The sequence below is a fragment of the Scyliorhinus torazame genome, chromosome 7 (genome assembly GCF_047496885.1).
Source record: "Scyliorhinus torazame isolate Kashiwa2021f chromosome 7, sScyTor2.1, whole genome shotgun sequence".
NCBI classification, from domain to species: domain Eukaryota; kingdom Metazoa; phylum Chordata; class Chondrichthyes; order Carcharhiniformes; family Scyliorhinidae; genus Scyliorhinus; species Scyliorhinus torazame.
The window spans coordinates 259,011,935-259,032,136 of record NC_092713.1 but is presented as its reverse complement, the minus strand read 5'-3'; the positions used below and the strand labels follow the sequence as shown (position 1 = coordinate 259,032,136).

Sequence of the window (20,202 nt, the reverse complement as noted above, 5' to 3'; positions counted from 1 at the left end):
AACTGAGGGGTAATAGATATAGGACAGAGGTCAGGGGTAGGTTCTTTACGCAAAGAGTAGTGAGGCCGTGGAATGCCCTACCTGCTACAGTAGTGAACTCGCCAACATTGAGTGCATTTAAAAGTTTATTGGATAAACATATGGATGATAATGGTATAGTGTAGGTTAGATGGCTTTTGTTTCGGTGCAACATCGTGGGCCGAAGGGCCTGTACTGCGCTGTATTGTTCTATGTTCTATGTTCTAACCACTGGCATCTTGATGTGCTGTTAAATGTGGAAATCTGGAAGTAAAAGCCAGTTAAAATATTAAGACTTACTCTGCCAGGAGCAACTGAGTTTTTTAATGGCTTACTAAGTTGTATACTACTGAACAACCTTTGAAGAACTAATTTTACATGTTTAAATTCTTATTTCCTCAAGAACATTTAAAAATTGGTTGATTTTAATGTTCCCCCTTTTGATATTTCTCCCATGTGTGCAGTCTGTTCCAATCTTTATTTTTGCTTTCTGTGCAACAATTAAAATGCAAGTTATAATCTCTGCTCCGGTTCTGGCTTCAAGTCCCACTCCAGGTCAGAAGCTCCAGTGTAATACTGAGGGAGTGCTGCACTGTCAGAGGTGCTTTCGTTCAAATGAGATGTTGAATTGAGGTCCCATTGCTCTTATTTTGAAGAAGAGCTGAAGAGTTATTCCTAGTGTCCTGGCCAATAGTTATCCTTCAATCAGCATCACAAAATGGATTACCAGGTCATTATCACATTACTATTTCTGGCAGTTTGATGTGCTCAAAATGGCTGCCGCATTTCTTGTGGAGTGCTTCGCAATGCCTGGTGGTCGTGAAAAATTCTATATTAGTGCAAGTCTTTATGCCTTTTATTTCCTACTTTGCTGGCGGCAAATTATTCAATCTGATTGATCAATCTGCACAATCTCTGGATGCTACAGATCCCCTATAGAAGGCACCATTTTCAAACTGACACCAGAATAAAAGGAATAAATTATGTGGTGGCTGCCGAATCTTTTGTGGGCAGCTTTTTTGAAGCTTTGCTGCTGTCTGCAAAATCTAGGCAATTAATTTCTTTGTTGTCAGATGTTCAAGTATTTCAATAGTCTTTTAATCTCTTTTCCCATTGGAATTTTCTGTGTGGAGAGGGGGTAATATCAAACTAACAGATACTTGGTAAGTTTAAGAGCTTATTTTAGATGACTTAAAAATTTCCAGTCGGCTGTGATTACTTTATGGTACTAATTATTAGAAGTCAGTTTATTTGTCAGCCTGCTGATCTTTTTTTCCCCCTATAAATTTAGAGTACCCAATACATTTTTTCCAATTAAGGGACAATTTAGCATGGCCTATCCACCTACCTCGCACATCTTTGGGTTGTGAGGTGAGACCCACACAGACAGAGAGAATGTGCAAACTCCACATGGACAGTGACCCGGGGCTGGGATCAAAACCGGGTCCTCAGCGCCGTGAGGCAGCAGTGCTAAACACTGCCACCGTGCTGCCCCTCAGTCTGCTGATCTGACACTATGATTCACAATGTACATAGTCTGGGAAAAAGTGTTGTGTATAATTGAAGTTATATAATTAATGTGCTATGTCTACTCCAGGAACATAATGTGTAGAAATGTTTCGCTCCTTCATATTTCTAATGAGTAAATGCTCTCACATTCCTGAACTGTCTTTGATGAGTAGTTTGAAGTATAAAGATGGAGAGGACTGAATGTGGATGCATTCATACTACAGCTGTAGTAATACAACCTGAATCCAACATCGGGGCATGAAGTGATGATGGCCTGTCTCTCTCCGCTCTGGAGTTTGTATTGTATGTGGTTTACATTTCCAAGTTCAGCAGCAATGTAGAATCAAAATTGCTTGTAGTGCTAAGTGTGCAGACAGGTACACTTCTGTTGAATACAGATTCCAGTAGCAGCCACCTCTGAGTTAGAAAGTCTGTTTCTAAGTTGATCATATATACATGAGTTATAGAACAAAGAGATCTAGGAGTACAGGTTCATAGCTCCTTGAAGGTGAAGTCGCAGGTGGACAGGGTGGTGAAGAAGGCATTCGGCATGCTTGGTTTCATTGGTCAGAACATTGAATACAGGAGTTGGGACGTCTTGTTGAAGTTGTACAAGACATTGGTACGGCCACACTTGGAATACTGGGTGCAGTTCTGGTCACCCTATTATAGAAAGGATATTATTAAACTAGAAAGAGTGCAGAAAAGATTTACTAGGATGTTACCGGGACTTGATGGTTCGAGTTATAAGGAGAGGCTGGATAGACTGGGACTTTTTTCCCTGGAGCGTAGGAGGCTTAGGGGTGATCTTATAGAGGTCTATAAAATAATGAGGGGCAGAGATAAGGTAGATAGTCAACATCTTTTCCCAAAGGTAGGGGAGTCTAAAACTAGAGGGCATGGGTTTAAGGTGAGAGGGGAGAGATTCAGAAGGGCCCAGAGGGGCAATTTCTTCACTCCGAGGGTAGTGAGTGTCTGGAATGTGCTGCCAGAGGTAGTAGTAGAGGCGGGTACAATTGTGTCTTTTAAAAAGCATTTAGATAGTTACATGGGTAAGATGGGTATAGAGGGTTATGGGCCAAGTGCGGACAACTGGGACTAGCTTAATGGTTAAAAACTGGGCGGCATGGACTGGTTGGGCCGAAGGGCCTGTTTCCATGCTGTAAACTTCTTTGATTCTATTCTATATAACCTACATTTTGATACTTTGGAACATCCTGTCAGTAATGTTAAACTGAGACCCGTTTGTCTTCTCGCATAGACACACATTCCCACAGTACAATTTGTAGTAGAGATTTTCCTGGTGTCCAGGCCAACATATCCCTCACCCAACACCATCAAAAACAGATTATTCGGTGGGTGTGCATGGTTTTACAGTACCAAAAACAGGTAATTTGGTCCAAAAGGCTGTTTATAAGCCACCCTCCACCCTGCTACATCCAATCCTATTTATCTACATATCTTTCAATTCCTTTCATCCTTTTGTTTATTTAGCTTCCCCTTGAACACAAATGTATGGTAATTGCCTCAATTACTTGTTATGTGTCCTACATTCTAAGCACTCTGGGTGAAGACTTCTCTCCTAAATTCCTCATTAGATGTATTAATAATTCATATATTTATAATCCCAAATTCTGGTCACTAAGTGGCAACATAGCATGTTTATGTATCAGCTCACCACCCCTCAGTCTTCTCTTTTCTACAGAAAAGAGCAGAAGCCTCTTTAATCTTTCCTGAAGGTGTAACTTCAGTTCAGGTATTGTTGTAGTAATTTTTTTTTGCATATTTCCTTGTGCTTCTATATCCTTTTTGTTATATTCAGATCAGAGTTGTACACAATAGTCTAAGTGTGATCTAACCAAGGATTTATACAATCCATAGAATCCCTGCAGTGCAGAAGGAGGCCATTTGTCCCATTGCGTCTGCACCGACCCCCTGAAAGAGCACCCTACCTAGGCCCCACTCCCCTGTCCCATCCCCATAACCCCACATTACCTGCACATCTTTGGACATTAAGGGGAAATTTTAGCATGGCCAATCCACCTAACCTGCAGATCTTTGGACCGTGGGAGGAAACCGGAGCACTGGAGAAAACCCACACAGACTTGGGGAGAATGTGCAAGCTCCACACAGTCACTCAAGGCTGGAATTGAACCCGGTTCCCAGGCGCTGTGAGGCAGCAGTGCTAACCATTGTGCCACCATGCCGCCCGACAAGCTTAACACAACTTTTTCAATGATAGTCTTCTGAAAATGAACCCTAGTTCCTTGTTTGCTTTTGTTTCCAGGGCTTATTACCCCATGTAGTTACTTTGTGATTTGTATAATTGTATATATAAAGATATAGAAACACTGGAGAATATGTCAAAAAGATTTACCATCATGATAGCAGAGCTGAGAAATTATATTGGTAAGAAAAAATGGAACAGACTATTGCTCTTTTCTCCAGGAAATAAATTGAGTAGCTGACTTGATTTAAGATTATAACACGATTTGTTGATAGGATAGTCACAGAGTAGATGTTTCCACTTTCAGGGGAGACCAGAATTTGGAGCCATGAATAGAATATTGTCACCAATATCCCCTGCTGAATTTAGAGTGGGTAGAATGTGGAACTCAATATTGAGATCTAGCAGAGATGCATTTAAGAGGATTCCTGAACCCCATCATTTATGTACCAATTCTTGTGAAACACCACTTCCCACCTTTTTGCAAGCGGAATAACTACCTTTGCCTCCAAAACAAAACCATCCCCCTCTGCATAAAACCCCCAACTCTGGACTCTTTTTTTTGTAGCCAGCTTGTTCTCCGTTATACCACCTGTCTCCTGACTTCACATGCTCTGACCTTATTCATGAGTCTGCCACGTGATGCAATATATTTAATCTACTACATTACCATTGTCAGCCCTTGATGTTGCTTCAAGGAGTGCTGTAGTCCTCTGTTTGGAACTTTATGCAGGTAATTATATTTTTCTTTTCTAGATATTTTCTATTATATTTTGGGTAAGAATTCCAATTATCCTTCCTGTCATTGGTCAATTACCTCAAGCTATTTGTAAAATCTTTGTAAATTGCCTATACAACAGTGACCATAAATCAGAATAGTTCATTGACTATCAATAGCTTTGGAACAATCCCAGGCTGTGAAAGACTTGTTCCCCCTTGTGATGAACTCTGTAGGTGGAGGGAGTTTAGGAAGGAAGTGATGATTAACTGAACTCCAGCATGGTCTAAACTCCAGGTTCACCCATATATTGTAAAATAGCTGTGTGTGGTTTTTGGTATTAAGGCAGCATTAAATCTTTTTTAAAAAATAGAGTTTGCGATATAGCCTTGTTTGCAATTCACGTGACACAGCTGAATGTGGGAACATTATCAGCCTTTTTATTCAAAACTACTGAACAGCTGATAAAAAGGTAAGGATGTTAATTGTGGGAACAATGTTGTTTGTCAGCTCGAGCAACAACAAAGGAAACATCTTTACAGCAGACATCCTCTTGCCAAGTTCCACATGTGCCTTCTGCCAGCTTTTAATTGTTCATACTTGTTCAACCATTCACAAGGGAATCTGGATCAGAATTTACCATTGCTTATCAACACAGTGGCACGGCACATTGCTTCCTTCTTATCACCATAACACCCTCCCTTAAATTAGTGACCTGTAGATGTACTGCATTATTGTTTCTTGAGAATGTGTTCCGCAGAGTGCAAAACATTGAATCTAAAACTAATCACCGTTAGAATCCAAACTAATAAAAATGAAGGCCTACGAGTTCAGAGTTAATTTGTTGTATATTGTTGCGTTTGGTAACGAATTGCAATGACACAATAGGAACATAAGTTACTTAAAGAATACGGTTAAGATAATTGTAAATCTGTACAACTCCCAATAAATTCTGCAGTACATTTTCCATTAAGTTGGTTTGATCGAATGATGATAGAAGATATTATTCTGTTTCTAAACAAATTTTGCTTAAAGGCTAAAATTTACCTGCTCTATTTAATCTTTCCCTAAAATTTGACACGTAATCCAATAATGTAAGTTCTGATTTCTCGCTCACCAATTTTTCCTTAATCAATTAAGTGGTCCTCTTACCTCATGACCAAAAATTAATTCAAAAGGATTGAATTTGGTTGACTCATTAGGTGCATCCCTAATTGCAAACAGTACGAATGGAATTCCTTTATTCCAATCCTCTGGATAATCTTGACAATAAGCCCTCAACATTGTTTTTAATGTCTGATGCCACCTTTCTAACGCTCCCTGCGATTCTGGATGGTACGCAGTTGATTTAAATTGTTTTATTCCTAAGCTATCCATAACCTCTTTGAATAACCTTGAGGTAAAATTCGATCCTTGATCCGATTGTATTTCTGTGGGTAGTCCACATCTAGTAAAGAATTTAAGTAACTCCTCCACAATCTTTTTAGCTGTAATATTACGTACGGGAATGGCCTCTGGAAACCTAGTAGACACATCCATTATCGTCAAAAGATATTGATTCCCACTTTTTGTTTTGGGAAGCGGTCCTACGCAATCAATTAGGACTCTTGTAAAAGGTTCCTCAAATGCTGGAATGGGTATTAAGGGCACTGGTTTTATCACTGCTTGAGGCTTCCCTATCACTTGACATGATTGACAAAATTTAACGGCATTTTTATGTAGTCCAGGCCAATAAAAATGTTTCTGGATTTTAGCTTGAGTTTTCCTTATTCCCAAATGACCTCCCACTGGTACCTCATGTGCAACTCACAACACCTCCTTTCTATACCCTACCGGCAATACTACTTAGGTGAGCTTCTGCTCACCTTTCATCCGCTTGCATATGTAAAGGTCTCCATTTTCTCATCAAGACACCACTTTTACAGTAATAACACTCTGGTATACACTCCGATTCCTCTTCCGTGTATGCTTTTCTGATACATCCGTTTTATTTCTACATCTTTCTGTTGTAACTCTGCCAATTTTCCTAAACTAAAAATATCCGCCTCATCCTCCACCTGTTCTTGTTCTTTTTCAACCATCTGATCAAAAATCGCTTCTGATAATTGCACTTCAATTTCATCTTCACTCTTTGATTTCTCCTCTTGTCTTAACCTGTGACTTTGCGACCTTGTTACTACACAATTCGGAAAAATCCCAGGATATTCGTCCTTCAACACTTCAGTTATCTGATTTTGCACTGGCTTATCAACCACAGTCGGCATCACTCCCACCTGCGATCCAGCTATATCATTACCCAAGATAAACTGTAATCCTGGACAAGATAGTTTCTCTATTACTCCTACTAGCACTTCACCACTCTTCACTGGACTTTCCAACCTTACCTTATATAATTGAACACTACTCCTCTCACCCTGAATTCCACATATTGCCACCTTTTCTGGCAGCATTCTTCCCAAACTACATAACTCCTCATCTCTTACCATTAAAGATTGACTAGCTCCCGGATCTCTTAAAATTGTGACTTCTTTACCTAGTCCTCCTGATACACATGAGTAAACTTTACCCACACAAGTAAATTCTTTACAGAGATCTGACACCTTCTTATCAATCACCTCTTGATCAGGCTGTACAATCTTTTGCACCTCCTTCGCTTCACTTGGGCTTTACCACTCTAACAAACCCCACTGTCTTATCCTGTTTTACCACATCAGCCTTCCCAGTGCTTTTCTTCAACCACCAACATTGTGACTCTACATGGCCTAGTTCATTACAGTGAAAACATTTGAAACTTTTCATTTCTTTTCCACCCTCCTGGATTAAAAAAAAAATAAATAAAAAATTGGAGTACCCAATTTTTTTCCAATTAAGGGGCATTTAACATGTCCAATCCACATACCCTGCACATCTTTGGGTTGTGGGGGCGAAACCACGCAAACACGGGGAGAATGTGCAAACTCCACACGGACAGTGACCCAGAGCCGGGATCGAACCTGGGACCTCAGCACCGTGAGGCAGCAGTGCTACCCACTGCGCCACCATGCTGCCTCTGGATTTCTTTTTTAATCTGAGGTACACTCCTTATTATCTCCCATCAGATCATTTTTACCTTTACCACTTGAGTATTTCTCATGTCCCCAGTTTCTATCCCTCACAGGCTGAAACTGATGTCGGAAACCAAGCTTTGATTTATGAACTAATTCATAATCATCTGCCATTTCTGCCATTTTCTTTCTCGTGTTCCATTTGTTTAATTTGTAACTGAATTTTTGCCATTTCCAATGAGTCAAACTGTATCTCAGGCAACTTTAAATGCTTAGTCACTGCCATAATGACCTCATCTTTTCGCATTTTGTCAGGTAATTTTAACTGCAATGTTTTTGCCAAATCTAACCGTTTGCTTTTAGTCTCTGTCCGTAATGTACTGCGTGACCGTCTCCACCCCCAAAAACTTCAGAGCCTCTGAAAGAGCCATTGTCCACAACACATTCCCTACTTAAACTAGAATACCACACCTGAAAAGCAACCACAATATGCTCACCCCTCACTGTCTTTAAGTTCACTAAGCCAATCCAATAGATAGACTTTTATCCCCCTCGAACCCCCAATTTGTTATGGGCCAGGGTTTAGAGAACCCCAAAGAATACAACACTAAGTAATTCTTAATACCTTCCCAAACAACATCCAGAAGACAAAAGAAACACCGTTTAACAGAAGCACGTTAGGTTTACATTCACTACTGAGAACATTTATAATTCTAAATTCACCAAATGATCAAGAGATAGTCTTTTCATGGCAGAGAGAACAGCAGTACACCTGCTTTGTCTGGCTTCAGCGCCAACACGGAAAACGAAACGAAAACACACTGCAGCAAACAGCCTAAAACGAAAGTAAAAAGCTGACAGACAGCCCAGTTCCACCCACACTCTGACATCACTGATAAACACCCATTTCTTAAAGGTACTCTCATATGACAACTGGAAGGTGGGATTTTGGCCTGTATTTTAGTCATAGTTGAACGATTTGAGGTATATGATATTGGCTGGGTGGGGTTCTTGCCTTTCTCTTGTATTAAGGTTGTTTATGCTGGACCCAATGTCTGGGAAGGTAGGTTGCCTCAAGTACAGAATAAAAGTTTCAATGGATGTAGGGCCTTGGAGAACTACCATGTGGGGCTTCCTCGGTTGGAAGATCTTTATAGTCAATTGTAGTTCACTGAGAATGGGCACTTGAAGCTGAAAACCTTCTACTGTAGGGTCTAATGTAATTCTCCACCCATGATCAATTGGACTAATTTGGGGCATGCTTACATATTCTCTTGTCTTCCAGCTATTTGATTTATTGAGCGGACGGTGAAGAAGGTAAATAGTATGTTGGCCTCCAAAGGGTGAGGATTAAAGTACACAAGCAGGGATGTCTTGCTGCAGTTATACGGGGCCTGGGATATTGTGTTCAGTTTTGGTCTCATTAGAGGAAGGATTTTCTTGTCATAAAGGGAGTGCAATGAAGGTTTGTCAGACTGATTCCTGGGATGGTGGGACTGACTTATGAGGAGAGATTGAGTCAGTTAGGATTATATTCGCTGGAGTTCAGTAGAATGAGGGGTGTGGGGAGGGTCTCATATAAATCTAAATAATGATTTAAAATTTTTTTTCCAATTAAGGGCCAATTAAGCGTCGCCAGTCCATCTACCCTGCACCTCTTTGGGTTGTGGGGGTGAGACACGCAGACACGAGGAGAATGTGCAAACTCCATGTGGACAGTGACCCGGGGCTGGGATCGATCCCGGGTCCTTGGTGCCAGAAGACAGCAGTGATAACCGCTGTGCCGCCCTAAATCTACATAATTCAATTCGGACTAATCAGGGTAGCTGCAGGAAGGGTGTTCCTAATTGCGGGGGGCTCAAGAACCAGGGGGTCACAGACTGAGGATATAGGGTAAATAATTTCAGACTGAAATGAGACATTTCTTCACCCAGAGAATGCTGAGCCAGTGGAGTTCTCTACCGCGGAAAGCAGTTGAGGCCAAACGATTGTATGTTTCAAGAAGGAGTTAGATATAGCTCGTGGGGCTAATGGGATCAAAGGACATTGTTGGGGGGGGGGGGAGAGCAGGAACAGGCTAATAATGATCAACCAATGAATGGCAGAGCAGGCTCGAAGGGCTGAATGGCCTCCTCCCGCTCCTGTTTTTAAGTAACGGCCTTCTCCAAGAAGGGCTTTTCTAAAGAAACTATAACATTTTTTTTGATTAACATTACCACCATGCTTGACCAAAGAGGAGGTAACTATCGTTTGTTCCACCCCCTCTGTGGAAAGCTTGTTGTGTTCTTGAATTACCGAAATCCCTATTCCTTTTATAGAGAGAGCATTTTTAAAGGGAATTGTCATTTTACATTTCTATTTTGGCAGCTCATTGTCACCACCCCATCACCATTATTTTTCTGTTCCATTAGATTTTTTTGTAGCTTTTATCCCTTTGTTTCTGCCACCTTCACATGTCTCCAAGATAACAATTCCTGGTTTGAGTTGGATCTCACATTTTGAAAGATTACATCCGACATTGGGATTTCAAACACTCAAAAAAAACTTTTTAAAAATCACCCGTTGGCCACTGCAGGACATACGGTTGCAGGGTTTGTAACAACATGGAATTATTAAATACTGGACAGATCAGTGAGTGCTATTTTAAAGGAAATAATTTCCAAGTATTCTACGTACCTAGTTAGGAAAGCCTTGTGTTTGCTGACATGGCGCTTGGATAATGGTGGGTTCTTCAATGTTTTAAAAAAAAAAAAATAATAATAATATTTGTGAGCATATGGGTGATGTCAGTGAAAGAATTTGTATTTACTTTGGGGACCCTGTATCATTTTACTTGGCAATGTTCATGTAGACTGTATATCATCTATATCATCTGTCTGACATTTTAATGTAGTGTGAAGTAACTTAGGAAAGAACCAAAACTTATCATAAGTTTTAATAAATCAAGCATTGGTAAGATTTGTGTCCATTTTCTTTTGATCTAAAACACAATGTGTTACAACAACTAAATTGAAGCAAAATCCCAGACTTGCAAGACAGTCTTCACTTTGAACATGAGGTAATCAAAACTCAAGTGGATGGCTTTCCATGTAGCCGTCTGCTTCTCTGAAGTCTTATTTTGGGAAGTGTTATGGAATTCTATAATATCTAGCTGCTTGCAGGTGGTTGTTGAAAGTAATGCTTAGTATCTATTAAGTGCATTTGATCTTTGTTTATTTTTTCAGTCTAACTCAACAATTTATTTTGCCATTTGACATACTTACAGATGGACTTTTTATTTACAGGTGCTGTAGGCTGAGGAAGCGGTCTGAAGGCCAAGACTAGGATGTCATGATTTTAATTTGTAAGCTGATACAAAGACAATTGTGACTGCTGAAAGAAAGAATACTTGCTCATGCAACTTCATAGGTTTGAGGTTTCCTTTTGAATCAGTTCATTGCTGTTTGCAGCTGCTGACCTTGCTCTGGAAACAAACTCCTGCATGCTTGTATTTGTGCCATTAATTTTTTCACAATGACGATGGCAAGCTTGTTCTCATTTACCAGCCCAGCTGTAAAACGCCTGTTGGGCTGGAAACAAGGGGATGAAGAAGAGAAATGGGCAGAGAAAGCGGTTGACGCTCTAGTAAAAAAGTTGAAAAAGAAAAAAGGGGCCATGGAGGATTTGGAAAAGGCATTGAGCAGCCCAGGTCAGCCCAGCAGATGTGTTACCATCCCACGATCTTTAGATGGACGACTTCAGGTATCGCACAGGAAAGGCCTGCCTCATGTTATTTACTGCCGTGTGTGGCGCTGGCCAGACCTTCAAAGTCATCATGAGCTGAAGCCATTAGACGTTTGTGAATTTCCATTTGGATCGAAGCAGAAGGAAGTTTGTATCAATCCGTATCATTATAAGCGAGTGGAAAGTCCTGGTATGTATTTAAAATATACTACAATTTCTAATACATTTTGGTTAATTAAGATTAAATTTGTAGCATTGCCGCATTACCTGGCAGTGGAATGAGATGGCTTAGAAGACTATTTTATAACTGTTTATTTTGATCTTAGTTTTTTTTGAAGAAAATGGAATTTCCAGTGTTCAATGGTGCAAGTTTGATTATTTAAAAAAAGCTTTGTCCCCTCCAATCTGTTTATCCAATGTCGTCATACAGCACATTTTAGAATTCTAGCAATTTTAGGAATAAGGACCAAGTATGATACACTTGAAAAGATCCTTGGAAAAGTAAGCAAATGTATGTCCCATATTTTTGTATTGTTTGTAAAATTGGTTTAAAATTTGCATATATTTTCCTTTGTGCAAATATCACACATGCACTCGGTAACTTGCCATTGCGCATCAATTAGTGAGAATAATCCAATTCCATATATATAGAACATACAGTGAAGAAGGAGGCCATTTGGCCCATCGAGACTGCACCAACCCACTTAAGCCCTCACATCCACCCTAACCCAATAGCCCTTCCTAACCTTGTTGGTCACTAAGGGCAATTTATCATGGCCAGTCTACCTAACTTGCACGTCTTTGGACTGTGGGAGGAAACCGGAGCACTCCGAGGAAACCCATGCAGACACTGGGAGAACGTGCAGACTCTGCACAGACAGTGACCCAGCGGGGAATTGAACCTGGGACCCTGGCGCTGTGAAACCACAGTGCTATCCACTTGTGCTACCGTGCTGCGATATATGAACATCGTTGACATATTGCATGTAAATGGTGAACCCCTTGGCTTTCATGAAGCTCCAGCAGGAAAATGCATAATACAAGTGGCTCTGGATCATACAAATCAGTACAGTCTTGTGTTTGGTCCTGGTCTTTGCAAAATTATTTGATTTCAGCTCGGGTGCTGTTGCTGTTTTGGGGGAATGTCAGTTTGGATTGTAGAGTATTGCCCATGGTTCTTGCTTTGAGGATTATCTAATGACATACGTAGGAAAATTCTTCATGTGGGTGAAAAATGGTTGATTCATCTGCTTTGCAGGCTTTAGATGCCACATAACCAGGCCCAATTGAAGGGACAATGGGTGGGATTCTCCGTTGTAGAAACTAAGTGTTGACGCTGGGACTGACGTTGGACTTCCACAACAACTAAATTGGCGCTGGTCCTGGGGCAATTCATGATCTGTTAATGGGCTAGCACCAGCGCCACGTGGAACTCGATTGATTCCAATGAAAAACAACGTCCGATTCACCGGGGTCGGGATTGGAACTCGAGAGGTTGACAAGTTGCAGCCACGTATTAGCACTCCACTCCCAACCCGCATTCATCCAAGCCAACAAGATGGCAACACTGAGAGCGGCACCCCAGTTTGCGGACACAGAGCGGGAGACCCTGCTGGACGCCTTGGAGGAGAGGAGAGCAACCCTTTTCCAGGGGGTAGGACGGAGTCTGCCACCCGTCACCGTGTACTGGGCCTGGGCTTGGGCGGTAGAGGCTGAGTGCCACCGCCAGGACCGGACAGCAGTGGAGGAAGGCTCCTGGGACACTATCTGGTGTGCACCACACACGTGCAGCGGTACATCAGGTGGAGGTAGGAATCCCTGAGGGGTGGATGGTCGGAGGGTGGCCCGACCCCAGGGACTAGCTGCCACCCAGACGGGTCTCGGGCTTCTGGAAAAGACTGTCTGATCAATGATGGAGATGCAGATACAGACCCAGAGACTACATGAGGGGTTGTCAGCAACCATCCAGCGTCTGCAGGTGCAGTTGCAGGAGCCCAACCGCTTGCAGCGGCAGGAGGCGGTGCCGGCCATAGGTGCCACCCATGCCAACACCGCACAGGTGGCGTCCGTGGTGGACGCCTTGGAGGTGAAGGTATCGGCCATGGGTCAGGATGTTCAAGGCCTGTGGCAATGTGTAGGCCGAGGCACCAGGGCAGGGTTGTCCTGTCACAGGCAGCTATGTACCAGGACATTGCGTCGGCACTCCAGAGCTTTGCCCAGTCACAACGGTTATGGCTGTGGGCGTCAAAGGCATTGCCTGGGCGATAACTGACATGAGCCAGTTCCAGAGGGACGTGGCACAGTCCCTGTGCTCCATAGCTGCGAGCATGGAGACACTGGCCAAGATGAGAGCAGGCCTCCAGGACTGTCAGCGTCAGGAGACGGGGAGCCCCAGGAGTTTGCTCTGGTTGCGCCCATGTCCTAAGGAGTAGCTCAAGGTCACCGGGCACCCCGAGGGAGGAGGAGGTGATGGGGCTCATGCTGGTGACTCCCGCAGGGGAGATGCTGGAAACGCCACAGAGCCTTGGACTCTTCCTCTCTTTCCCCTTCTTTCCTGTCCCTGGTGCATCTGGTGGACAACCGGCTGAACAGGGTTGCACCATGCCACCTTGAACTCCCGAGTGAATGCTGGGCCCATTCAGGCCCTGTTGCTCCAGAGGATGGCCGTCAAACGGGACCCAGGTCACAGGGCGCATATCTCAGCAGGCGGTTTGACTCTTGATGTACCGCCTGGGGATCCACTTGGGTGTAGCGTTGGGGTCCAGAGGCCAGAAAGGTAGACACCAGTTAAGTTGGCATGGGTGCAGGGCACAGGATAGTGTTAGGGGCTAGGGCACAAACTGTTTTAGAGATATTCACCTGTCATGTTCACAATAAATACCTGTGCCCAAAAGTTCCAAACTGCCTCGTTTTTTTCAGAAGGGTGCGAGGGATGGGCTGGGTTGGCTGCAGAGAGGTTGGAGATCATCATCATCCTCCATCCCTTGGACCAGACCTGCTGTTACTGTCAACCCAGAGCCCACACCTTAATGAGGCAGGTAGGAATCTCGGAGGGGTTGGGGTGGGGATGGTGGTGCACGGAGGGTAGTCATGGGAGGGGTTGGTCCGTGGGTGGTGTGGTGTGGTGGAATGGGATTTTCGTGCCGTCGGGCAGGCCGCCTAGTCGGTGAACCTGGAGATGATTAGAGCGTCTCATGCGGCCTCCTGTGCCTGCCCAGGCTTCCTGTCCCTGCCCATCCTGGCCGTCCCCCGCATCCTCCCTGTCGGACGAGGTCTGGCATTCATCCTCCTCCAGCGCATCGCACTGTTTGCTGCGCGATGTTGCGGAAGGCGCAGCAGGCCACCACGATGTGGGATACTCTCCTGGCATTATACTGAAGGGTCCCTCCAGAGTGCCCAGGTACGTGAACCGCATCTTCAGGATGCCGATGCACCACTCGATCATGCACCTGGTCGCTGCATGGATGTCATTGTAGCGAGCCTCCTTGTTGATCTGTGGCTTCTGGATAGATGTTATCAGCCACAACCGCAGTGGATAACTCCTGTCACCCGTGAGCCAACCCCTCACCCAGGGACTGTGCCACGAAGATGTTGAGAATCGTTGAGGCATCATGCACACTGTCCGGGTATTGGGCACAGGCGTGCATAATGTGCAATTCATGGTCACACCACTAGCTGCATGTTCATCGAGTGGAACCCCTTTCGGTTCGTGAAGACTGGCCCGTCATGTGCCAGTCATTGTAGGGGGACATGCATCCCATCAATAATCCCCTGGGCCTAGCGAATCCCGGTAATGGTGGCGAACCCTGCTGCCTGGACATCCTGGTGGGCGATATGTTGTGCCGACGAGGCATATAGGGCCTCTGTGACGGCGTGGTTGCACTCGTGCATCAAGGTCTGCGAGATCCCAGACAGGTTCCCACTCGGCGCCTGGAAGAATCCTGTGGCGTAAAGATTCAGGGCGACCGTCACCGTGACAGCCATTAGGAATGGGTGTCCTCCCACAAAACCCTGCAGTTCCAGGTGTGCCGTAATCCGGCAGATATGCTGTACAGTCCCCCTGGTCAGCTGGAGTCATCGATGGCATGGCCAGTCTGGCAGGTTCTCGAATGACAGGTGCTGCCGGTACACACGAGGCAGCGTTGCCAATGGCACCGAGTAGGTATTCAGGGTGCCCGGTGGTGCAGTCCACGGTGAAGATTTGGAACCAGTTAAGGAGGTATTTTAGGATGGAGGGGGATGTCGGTGTGAACGCTGCTGTGTTAGAATCATGGGTTTGAGCCGGTCGGGATGGATGGCATGTATAGGAGGTGGAGGGAAGTGGGGCTGGTCAAGGTGGTGGATTTGTACCTGGAGGAAGGGTTTGCCAGTTTGGAGGATCTGAGGGAGAGGGTAGAGCTCCTGCAGATAAGGGACCTTGTGCGGAAGGTTTGGAAGGAGTTCCCTCGGTCGCCGAGGTACACCCTGCTGGAGCGACTGCTGCTTCCGGATGTGGAAGGGGAGGGTAGAATTGCGGATATATACAGGTGGCTGGGAGAGCAGGGAGGTGAGCGGGTGGTGAGATTAAAGAAAAATGGGAAGTGGAGTTTGGAGGGGAGATCAATTGGGGAATATGGGTGAGTCACTGCGCAGGGTAAACATGACCTCGTGCGCAAGGATGAGCCTGATACAGTTTAAGGTTGTACAGGGTACGTATGACTCGGGCAGGAATGAGTGGGTTCTTCCAGGGGGTGGCAGATGAGTGTGAGAGGTGTGGGCGGGGGGTCAGCGAATGACGCGCTCATGTTCTGGGGCTGCGAAAAGTTGGAGAGATTCTGGGCAGGTGTGTTTGCGGCCCTGTCGAGGATAGTGGGGGAGGAGGTGGAGCCGGATCCTTTGGTGGTGATATTTGAGGTCTCGGAGAAGCCGGGGCTCATGGAGAGGAGGAAGGCTGATGCTGTGACCTTCTCCTCTCTGATTGCTTGGTGACGAATCTTACTGGAGTGGCGGTCAGCAGCGCCTCTGGGTGTAGCGGCCTGGTTGGGTGACTTGTATGACTACCTGCGGCTGGAAAAAATAAATCTCAAGTTTCAGGAGTGGCAAAAGTAATAATAATAATCTTTATTATTGTCACAAGTAGGCTTACATTATCACTGCAATGAAGTTACTGAGAAAATCCCCTCCTTCGCCACACTCCGGCACCTGTTCGGGTACACTGAGGGAGAATTTGGAATGTCCAATTCACCTAACATGTACGAGCTCAGGGGTTCAGCAGAGGGGTATGAGACAAGGTGGGGGATAGTCGTGACTATGTTTGAAGAGTTGTTTGTCGTGGGTGGGGGTGTGAAAAGGGGGGAAACAATTGTACAAACTGTATAGTTAATTATTGGGAAGTCTGTTTCCCGGATTGTTTGTGTTGTAACTTTTTTTATATACGTTTGTAATAAAATACGTTAAAAAGAAATTTCTTGAATGTGAGCCATTGTAGATCAGCAAACACACTAAGGGAATGAGACTTACTGCAAGTTAAGACACAGGCGGCATAGTTTTAGATGAGTTCATGTTTACAAAGGGTAGAATGGGGGAGACCAGCCAAGAGTGCTTTGGAATCGTCAAGTCTAGAGGTGATGACGATGAGGAATTCAGCAAGAGATGAGCTGAAACGGGTGAAGTCGAACTATGTTACGGAATTAAATAGGTGATCTTCGAGGTGGCACAAATATGAGCTTGGAAGTTCATCTCGGGATCAAATGTGACACCCAAGTTGCGAACAGACGGGCTTAATCTTAGACTGTTTGCGGGGAGAGGGATGGTATTCGTAGTTGGGGAAAGGAGCTTGGGATGGGGACCAAAAACAATGACTTCAGTTTTCCCAGTATTTAACTGGGGGAAAGTTCTGCTTATCCAGTACTGGATGTTGGGTAAGCAGTCTAATAATTTTAGCAATAATGGAGCATCAAGGGAGATATTGATGATGTACAACTGGATGGTGTCAGTGAATATATGAAACCTTTTTATAAATTTAGAGTGCCCAATTATTTTTTTTCCAATTAAGGGGAAATTTAGCCTGGCCAATCCACCTGACCTGCATATCTTTGGGTTGTGGGGTTGAAACCCACGCAGACACGGGGAGAATGTGCAAACTCCACATGGATAGTGACCCGGTGCCAGGATCGAACCCGGGTCCTCGGTGCCGTAGGCAGCAGTGCTAACTGCTGTTTCCTCGTGTGGCAGAATCTAGAACTAGGAGTCACGGTTTAAAAATAAAAGGCACTAATTTAATATGGAGATGAGGAGAATTTTTTTCCTGAGGGTCGTGAGTGGAGCTCCCTTCCTCAAAGGACAGTGGAAGCAGAATCTTTGTTAATAGCCTGTTTCTGCACCACCACCACCCCCCCCCCCCCCTCCCCGGCAACTATTTACCGATTGCACCCACATACTCGTTCACTGACTTATCCATTCATCTGCTCAGTTCACTGCCATAAAAATTGGACTTTGAATTTGTCATTTGGCTGAACTCGTCATTAGCCTGAACTCGCCATTCGGCTGGAGAAAACGTGTGTGTCCTGTCGTTTCCCGATTCTGCACTGTTGTGATGGAGTTCCCTGATGGATGCTGTGCCACATATTTTTTTCACGGCTTGTATTGGAAGATCCCTGAAGAAATGCGCAGCAATGTCAAGTTGGGGGACAATGAGATGAGTGAAGTGGCATTCTGATCATCATTGCAGTTGCTCTGAAGATCTGGGCCATAGTATTTCCAGAATTATTTGTTTTAATGTGTTCTGTCTGGTTCATCTTTGGACAAAGTTGTTGACTTCTTGAATATCGAAGTCATGCTGTTTCTAGTCATGTTCAGATGCATTTCCAGACGAGCAGCTGATGCTAGTACTGTGCCAATATTCAAGCTTCACCCATTCAGAATTACACATGTGCCCTTAAGCCCTTACTACACGGTCGGACATTCTTTGAGGAGCAACTAGAATACAGCAAAAGTCATTAGTAATCCTGCCATGATAGTGAGCTGTTGGAGGGGTGTGTCACAAATTTTTTCTTGTGGCAAGATGTCGGGTGACTTGGTAACTTTGGGCTTTAATGTTGTTTCTGCAGACCCTGGCTATAAAATTGAGCATTCTCGAAACCGAGGGAATCTATTTATTTCTCAGTTTGAACTTTAATTTTTCTCTCCCCATGTCAAATGGCTGCTTGAAGGAAATCCAACCGTTGGAACACATGTAATGGTAATAAATGCCTATGAGATGTTAACCGATAAATGCTTCAGTTTCTTAAAAAAACACTTAAAATTATATTGTTTAATTAAAATGGCGTTATTGCTGGTATCAGCAAATATTTGTGTCGTCATTTAGATGGAAATCAGCTCATTGCCTGCAGAGACTTGTAAAAATTTACACTATTGGTCTGTTCTGAATAAACACATTGCCACTCCTGAAACTTGTGATCTATTTTTAAAAAAGAATTTTAAACTTGTTTCTTCATCATAGGTTATTAACATGACTAGAATTTCAGATGAATTTTATCTAACTATACAAAGATTCCCAATAATAGAATCAACAAGATTTTCTGTCATAAACCGTTGAAGTTTGCATTTATTTTTCCGGTTGTGTTCTAAGTAGTGGTTTCATTATACTTTTGATTTTGCCAACTCTAGCCGTAGAACACCCTGTAGTGAAATATGGATTACAATGCATCAATATGCAATATTGAAACAAACTGATCTATATTTTATGAACAAATATAACAACTACTTTAAAAATCAATTTCAATTCTTGCAAGGAATTGTTTCAAATTCTCATTGAGTCAAGTTTAACTTTGGAAGGAAAGAACACACACTGTCTAAATGGATACTGCTTTTTTGAAGGTTTGATTGAGGATGGAGGGGAAGGTAGTGTTCCTAAAGCCTGGTACAATTGAAGGGAATTTAAACTCGAGCAGTATTGACACTTTTAATATATGCTTAAGGTCAAAGGTTATCCACAGTTAATTAAATAAAGTTTTATCTAAGCAAGTTCCTGGAAATATGTGAATCATGACCAGGATTATGTACAATGTTAAAATTGGACCAGCGATGTTGCTGAAAGGGAAAGGCAGCGAAGAAACTGCAAAAAGGAAGAAATAATAAAAAAGTGTGCGGATGTTTGTCTTGATGAGCACAATGAATCTGCATCTGAGGCATAAATTGGAATCGATGTGCACTCCACCATATTATTTTGATTGAAGTACTCACTAATTTATCACGTTTCAACGTGCCAGTTACACAAAAGAACCAAATGTCTCAAGTATTTTGCATTTATACAAATGTTAATATATTTTTCATTTTGGTCAACTAAATGATCAGATGTGCATGTTTCTCGACTGTGGTAAATGTATAGTCAACACTTATCACGTAATATGCCTATCTTTTTTTAAAATTCTAGTTCTGCCACCGGTTTTGGTTCCAAGACACAGTGAATTTAACCCACAGCACAGCCTTCTCGTCCAGTTCAGGAATTTGAGTCATAATGAACCCCATATGCCACACAATGCCACGTTTCCAGATTCCTTCCAACAACCAAATAGCAATCCATTTCCTATTTCACCAAATAGCCCATATCCTCCATCTCCTGCCAGCACCACCTACCCCAGCTCTCCAGCCAGTTCTGGGCCAAGCAGTCCTTTCCAGATGCCAGGTAAGGACCAAATTAATTTCTTCTTTAAAAATTTACTGCTTTATTTCTTTATAAAGTAATGCAGACCAATTCTGCAAATTAAAATAATAGAAGAAATCTGCACGGACTAGGTGGTGAGAGAACTAAACATTAGTTTGCTTCAAAATTGTGGGTTAAATTTGACTTAAAAAAACAACAATATCAAGTAAGCTCTTTTCATAAATGCAACTGTTATTAGGATTTCAGTTGAGTTTGAATGCTTGTGTTGAAGCTTGACCAAATTTCCTGAAAATAATTCCTTCATTCAGGCACCATAGGA

At 43.4% G+C, this 20,202-nt stretch overlaps 1 protein-coding gene across 2 annotated transcripts in view; it reads left to right on the top strand.

The window, feature by feature from the left end:
* Positions 1 to 20,202, top strand: part of LOC140426986 (mothers against decapentaplegic homolog 5) — a 99,241-nt gene that overhangs the window by 52,889 nt on the left and 26,150 nt on the right. For both annotated transcript variants that reach the window (XM_072512341.1, XM_072512342.1), the window contains exons 2-3: positions 10,801 to 11,429; positions 19,653 to 19,904. In XM_072512341.1, the coding sequence (XP_072368442.1) occupies positions 11,030 to 11,429; positions 19,653 to 19,904 (652 nt within the window). In that variant the 5' untranslated portion in view covers positions 10,801 to 11,029. The remainder of the gene's footprint in view (positions 1 to 10,800; positions 11,430 to 19,652; positions 19,905 to 20,202) is intronic.